This window comes from Echinops telfairi, unplaced genomic scaffold, assembly GCF_000313985.2.
Source record: "Echinops telfairi isolate 266 unplaced genomic scaffold, ASM31398v2 ScPeMD7_7356;HRSCAF=8355, whole genome shotgun sequence".
NCBI classification, from domain to species: domain Eukaryota; kingdom Metazoa; phylum Chordata; class Mammalia; order Afrosoricida; family Tenrecidae; genus Echinops; species Echinops telfairi.
Window position 1 is genome coordinate 718,020 of NW_022111256.1, and position 7,369 is coordinate 725,388.

At 44.3% G+C, this 7,369-nt stretch overlaps 1 protein-coding gene across 1 annotated transcript in view; it reads right to left on the reverse strand.

The window, feature by feature from the left end:
- The window catches only part of LOC101664341 (antigen WC1.1-like), a 56,239-nt gene that overhangs the window by 15,171 nt on the left and 33,699 nt on the right, over window positions 1-7,369 (reverse strand). Inside the window, exons 2-4 of the mRNA XM_045295996.1 lie at window positions 6,699-7,025; window positions 1,423-1,731; window positions 267-584 (exon numbers count right to left, since the gene is read on the reverse strand). Of these exons, the coding sequence (XP_045151931.1) occupies window positions 267-584; window positions 1,423-1,731; window positions 6,699-6,972 (901 nt within the window). The 5' untranslated portion in view covers window positions 6,973-7,025. The remainder of the gene's footprint in view (window positions 1-266; window positions 585-1,422; window positions 1,732-6,698; window positions 7,026-7,369) is intronic.

Below are 7,369 nucleotides of genomic sequence, written 5' to 3' on the forward strand. Positions count from 1 at the left end.
AGAAAGAAAGAAAGAAAGAAAGAAAGAAAGAAAGAAAGAAAGAAAGAAAGAAAGTCAAGAGCAGGGCTGAGCAAGTCAGAGGTCTTAGAATAAACAGGGAAGTACTATTTTATAATTATTGCCTAGAGTTGAAAAGTGAATGGTCTATGAGACTAGAAGTCACTTCTTTCAAAAATCTTCATCTATGAATCCCACCGTTGAGATTCCTAACTCAGGCCCCTCTATCAGGAGGAGTCCTAAATGCATCAGCCCTTCGTCTGTCTTACCTGAGCAGATCACAGAGGCAGCATCCCCATGGGAGCAGTTAGGATTCCCCAAGGCAGTCACAGGGCACTCCCATAAATGGGACTCAGTGCCTAAACAGTGAAACCTGTGGTTCCAAACCTGGCCACTTCCCTCCTGAAAAGGCACTCCTCTTGGGGTAGAAATGGCAACTCCGCAGCCAAGGTCCTGACAGACAACATTGGCATCAGCCAGATCCCAGAGAGAGTCACAGAGTGGTCCCCAATCTCCAAGAATCTGGATCTCCACTTGGCCCTCACATTCAGAGCCATTGGGGGATGCAAGCCTCAGTCCTGTGTATCCTGGGAAAGAGAGGCAGGAATGTTAATAAAACGATGTGATTTTTCTTGAGACAAGTTAGGAAAGAGGCTGGTTTCTCCCAACCTGTATTCCGAGTTGGGATGACTTTGAGGAATTTCCCTAGGCCAACACATATGGACCTTATGACGCCTCATATTCCACTAACATTTAAACTTATGGCATGTTACAATAGCCTAGACAATTTTCCATTCCTTTGCCCCCTGCAAAAATCATGTATTTTTCTCCGCTGTAAGAATAACATGTTTTAGTCGTACTCCCTGGTCTGCAGCTTTCAGTAGTTGGCCAGTTGGGAGTGAACACAGGAGCAGGGACAGACCAGACATGAGTGACCTGAACTGAACTCACGGGCCAAAAACACACAAGTGGAGGACTCGAGCCAGAAGTCCTGGCACCTCCCGTAATGAGTGACGACACCCCGCCCAGAAGTGTGTACCTCAGTCCCCATTGATTACCTGTCGCATGTGTGCCCAGTTACCATAACTCCGCTATGTGGGCTCAATTCCTAGAATTGGCCTCTTTTCATGAATAAACATGATGTCCTTCCGACCTAAATTTCCTTTCCAAAGCCTTTTTTCCTTTGCTTGTGGAAACATGGTCTGTGTTGCCTTAGGCCCCTCCACATCTACCCTTCCAAAATGCTTCTCTATCCAATAAACCTTCACGTCCCGCCTTGCAAGGTGCCTCTCTCTCTAATAAGTGCTTTACTTGGAAGATCATGCTGCGGAGGGAAAGCCTCTTTAACCGGAAACGTGTTCGGGTGACATTCTAAACTTAGCATAGTGGAGGGGTGGCGGAGCAGGGGAAAGCTCTGAGTCTCACCGGAGCAGACAACGTGGACAGCCCCGCTGCGGTGACAAGTGCCTCCAGGGCAGGGCACTCTAGGACACAGCCTGAGCTCAGCCTCTTGCCCCTCACACTGAAATTCTTCTGCCCAGATCTTTCCATTAGTGTCTCGCCAGGGCACGTCCCCCTGAACAGACACAGCCTTGCCACACTCCAACTCTGCACAGATGACGTGGGCCGTGGCGTAGGTGACGTTCCTATCAGAAACTGGAATCCACTCTGTCTCAGGATATACTTCCACTCGCCCTGAGCATGGTCCACTTCCTCCAGCCAGATGGACAAACTCTGAGGATGAAAAAGAAAAACTTTAGCGAATACACCTAGGCCCCAGGAGATTATTGCGTGTGAAGTGTCGGCGGCAGCCCTGAGAAAACACATGCTGTCTTCGAGGGAAAGAACACCCTAACTGCTGAAAGAGAAGATGAGATAGAGGAGAAAGCCCTCATCACGGGGAGAATCAGCCTTCTGGAAGCATGGTTCGATTCAAGCAGATAGAGCCATGGAAAAGCAGAGTCCCAACAGAGCTTCCTTCCAGGGCCAGCCTCCACAAAGGAAAGGGACAATGTTAGGCAACAACTTCCCTCTCCGTTGAGAGGATCCTGAATCCCTGGAGAATGCTGTGTGAACCAAACAGGACCACGGTCAAGGAAACTGCTTATTGAATAAGCATCCGGCTTGGATATTGATATCTGACCTGCTGGAGCACTCTGGGACTTGATTTTAAAAGCAAAACAAAAGGATAGTGTATTAGTCTAGGTACTTTGGAGAAACAAATCCATAGCAACTCATGTATAAGAGAGTTTTATGTAAAGAAAATGTGCATCACGAAAACATCTCAACCCAGTGCTGCCCAAGCCCACAAGTCCAACATTAACCCATTAACCCAACACCAGTCCACAAAGTCCTTCACCTCACAAAACAGAGGCAATGATGCCGACTGCAAGAGGAAAGCTGAGTCAGTGAACGAACAAGCATCTCAGCACTAGCAGGGGTCTCCACATGGCTGCTCCAGCACCCAGAGTTGCATCAGGATATGTCCATGTAGCTTCTCCTTGGGGATGTCTTGTATGAAGTCAATCTTGCAAGCTGAAGCAGGGAACTGCTAAGGCAGCTGCACCCGGTGCAACCCTCACAAAGCAAGAGACCCAAGAACTAGAAAGGCGAGGCTCACCACCCATTTATCCCTCCACCTTTCAATTAGCCCCACATGTGATTATCGGCCAGGCTGGCACAATTAACTAACTCAGATAGGGAAGAATCTTAAAATGACTGAGAATTGCTTCTTTCTTTCCACATCCAGTACCCCATAGGTCAGGAATAGGGCCAATGTGTGTTCTTCTTGGGTTAAGTACTCAGTTTCTAGCCAACAGGTTGCTGTTTCAAACCCACCAGCCACTTGATGGAGAAAAATGCGACAATCTACTTTCATAAAGATCACAGCTTTGGAAAATCCCCCTACTCTATCTCTTTGTGGTTGCTGGGGTTTTTATCTGCTATTGTTCTTGTTTGTTTGTTTGTTTGTTTGTTTGTTTGTTTGTTTGTTTGTTTAGGAGGGTTTTATTTCATTTTAGATTCTGTCTGTGTCTGGGGTATAAATTTCATACTTGCTCTTGTTCAGAGTTCAGTGGGATTTTTATTATTATTATTTTACCAGACATGTGCTGCCCAATCCAGTAACCTTTCTAAAACCAAATAAACTCTTCAAGTTTACTTAATTTTTTAACAATCATTTGACCCTTAAGCCAGGCCTGCTCCTTGAATCTATAAACAAGCCTCGTGTTTAGAATATAAAATCCGGGTGCTGCCTGACCACTGTTGCACCTTTACATTTAGTTTGTTTTCTGTGTTACTGATGACGTGTTCATCCCCTCTTAGCTGAACTGAATAGAAAGGATTCATCCTCACCTGGTGGGTTAATGAGTTATACAGTGGGCTGCTAACTAAAGATCGGAACTTAGAACCCACCGTGGGGTAGCAGTCGTGCCTTGGGCTGTGACCCGCACCGTCGTTGGCAGTGGGAAAGCACCAGCAGCTCGTGGAGAAGACAGAACTTTCTACTTCCATGGACAGTTACTGACTCGATGGCAGTGCATCTGGTTTGGGGCTTTCTCTCAGCAGAAGCAAAATGAGACAAACTGTCCCGGTAATGGTTTACAGTCTCGCAAACCCTGCACCGGGTCGCTATGAGTTGGTTTGGGGCTTGTTTTTGTTTCTTAAGTTTTTATGTAATGCAATCCTTGAGTCACCCAGTGGTAAAGTCCCAAGACTCACCAGTGGAGCTGGGGAAGAGTGAGATCTCGGGAGGCAAATCGGAACAGGTGCGTCAGCTGGTATTCCCTGACAGATGGTCTCCCTCAGGTGGCTTTTGCATTGCTGCATGAGATCCTTGCTACCGTCTAATGGGACTATCATAAAATCACCAAAGAGAGAGTGTGTGTGGGGTGTGGGGGAAGCCCAACTGTGGAACAAACATAATCACAACTTAACAAGGCACGAATAATCATTATTAAAGTAAAAGCAGTGATCACTAAAAATTCTGCTGGCGTTAAAAATACAAGAAAAGGACATTAGGTCCAATGACATGCCAGGAATTCTGGAAATTGGGATTCGATTTTAAATAAAACTAATAAAACTGAATAATTCTATAATACTTAAGTAAATAAATAAGAAATAACCTTCACCAAAAGAATTAGCAGACAAAATCTAGCAAAATCTTAAACTATTATATATCACCCCAAACTGGCTTTATCCGGACTAGCAAGATTGATTTCCACATTGGAAGATTAACTAATGAACTTCATCATACATTTTATTCAGGACCTGGTAACAAACAAAATTCAGTTCAGATCATTCACATCACCAGATTTTTAAATAAAGGATAGCTTATAGAGCATGGGTAGGAGTACAGAAAATCAGGGATAGGGAAACACTCAGACTAGCAACATGAGAAGCTTCACCTCCCCCTGAGGGCTGAACAGAAGACTGAAGATTGGTGGGTGATTTTTATGAAATGCAGCTAACAATAAATTAAAAGTCTGGTCGAGGTTTAAGGTGTATGGCTGGCTAGCGAGACATAAAAACTAAAAGACATTAGAATTGTGTAGGATTATTTTGCCCTTTAGAACCTTCCCTATTCTGTTAATTTTCCATCATTATGTATATTATTTGAAAAATAAAGATTTTTCTCATTTGAAGAGATCGGCCCTCCTTAAGAACTCCAAAAGAATCCATTTAAAACAATGACTCCACATATCTCCCCAAAAGTTCATAAAATATCCACATCGAGGAAGGTAGCTAATCTCTGAGATTAAACTGCAAGCTCTCACCACAGTTTATGATAGCCCCATTAGACGGTAGCAAGGATCTCATACAGTACTTTGGGTGTGAGATCTCTGTGAAGTGACGGAGGAGAGCCATGGTGATTAATATGATTCAATGATTTAATTATTGTCTTAATCAACAGTTGACAGAGCTTGGCATTCACAGAAGCACAGAACCCTTCCATTAGGTGCTTCTTATCTCCTTTTCTTCAACAGAAGTTGAGCCTGCGCAGAAGGTACGTCACAGGGACCCTGGTATACAGAAAGTCCGCTAAAGCCTCTGATTAAGGAGGTGGTATCAGCTTACACTGGCATGCTATCTAGCTTTCTTTAACTTCTTGGACATTACTATTTAGACATCTGAAGTCTTTTCCAGCAGTCACGACAAGCACAGAGTAACAGGAGACCTGGATCAAGGCTCTGCATTTCCCATGAGAAACAGAAGCCCATGCCCACTCCACTTTACTCTAAATCTGTAGACACCCAAAAAAAAAGAGTGTGGCAAGAATGAAAGGAACAGCTAATTAAATTTTTTCCATTAAGAAAGCATCCATTTTTAACCACAGTGTCTTTTGTTCACTGGTTCCACTGGTACCAGTAAAAGTAACAATAGTAATAGCTGCTGTCAAGACAACTGTGACCCGCGGCGACTCTGTGCTCCATGGGATTTCCAAGGGCTGTTTTTGTTTGGTTGGTTGGTTGGGGTTTTTTGGAAATAGATTGCCAGGCCTTTCTTAGGAGGCATCTCTGGGTAGACTCAAGCCTCCAACCTTCCAGTTAGCAGCCACGTACCACCTACTGATTCCAACTTCACTAGTTGTTGTTATTGTTAGTTGGTTGGCATCGAGTCAATTCAAACTCGTGGCACGCCCATGTGGGACTGAGCAGAGAACTGTTTCATGGGATTTTCTTGGCTGCAGTCTTCCCAGCGGGCCTTTTCTTCCACAACACCACTGCGTGCATTTGAACTGCCATCTTTCAGGTTAACAATCCAGCGCAAATCATTTATGCCGCCTAGGGCCTTATTTCATTGGTACGTCTGCCTAAAATGTCTTGAAATCTGAAGTCCAATCATCATCTCTCACAGAGCTAATCTGTGTAAGATAACTTGGAAGCGGTGTAAGATAACTTGGAATAGATATAAAGATCCCTTTGCCTTAAGCATCACAAGAGGTCCCAGAGGCCCAACATGGGTCTCAGTGTAGACCCTCCCTGGCAGGACTCAGACTGATGAAGTCAGAATGGAATCGGGCCTCTCTGGACTGCGTCCTGGCACAGGACCCAGATGAGAGTCTTTGACTGTGGCTTTGAAAATTACAGACAGATAAATTTATCCTGGGCAATATTTGGGAATATGGGGGCAGGGAGACAGGTGGGGAATGAGGGTTTCAATATTGTTTAGTGGGAAAGTCACATAAAAGTCCCTTTAGGAAGTTCTTTCTGAATTCTCTATATAATGTCCCAACATTACTAGATTAAGTCATATTTGAAGTTCATTATTGTATACTAATAATCTCTTACTGAAGCATGATTGAATGGATGTCTTAGATTCTCGCACCTGAAAATAACACTAGGAGAAACTGAGTCATGGGTCTCCATATTACACCTGAAGAGACTGAACCAAGAGAGGTTTCAGGTTCATAGTTGTAAATATGCAGTCTTAGCACCACACCTCCTGACCCACCGTCCCTACATCTCAAGATGCACAACCAATATTTCAAAGTTCCAGGAACTCATAGACCTAAGGCCTTTGCTACCCTGAGTTAAGAAAGCTCTCATACTGATCCCATAATGCTCTAAGATTCATTCATGACAGCAGTCTTTACCCAGGGAAGCTCAAGAGGCCATGAGCCTAAATTTTCACAGGAATTCTACTAAAAAGACTGAAGCTTTTATACTGAGGAACAGCCTTTCAGATCAGAATGGCCTTACCTGCACACACTACTCCAACATTCCAAATAGTGATTGAATACCGAGATTTATAATGTGAGAAATTAAAACGTGGACATTTATTGAGAGTTGTTTCTGTTCCCTTGCAGGAAAATTGTGTAAATATAATTATTGGGTTGGGCTTTTCTCCCGTATGAAGCAGTTTTTGGTAAACATCAACAGCAGCTCCACATCCCAGTTGTCTGCACACCACAGCCGCTTTGTCCAAGTTCCAGTTGGAATCCCACACTATTCCCCACTCTCCTTCATACTTCATTGCCACTCTCCCATCACAGCGGTGGGCTCCACCATCCAGTTTCAGCTGCACATCTGCAACACAAACACACCAGACACAGGAGATATTTTTCAAAAGCCAGACCTTGAACTAAGATGTTGTGTTGTTAATTGCTTAAAGTACACAGGAAAGCATATTAGGTGCCTAAAGCTTGTTAGGTGCCATCAAGTCAGTTCTGGCCCATGGCCACCCTGTGCACGACAGAATGAAACGCTGCTTGATCCTGCACCATCCTCACAATTGTTCCAATGCTTGAGCCCATTATTGCAGGCACTGAGTCAACTCACTGAGTCAACCTCACTGAGGTCCTTCCTCTTTTTTGCTGCCCCACTACTTTACCAAGCATGATGTCTGTGTTAGACAGGGTTCTCTAGAGAGA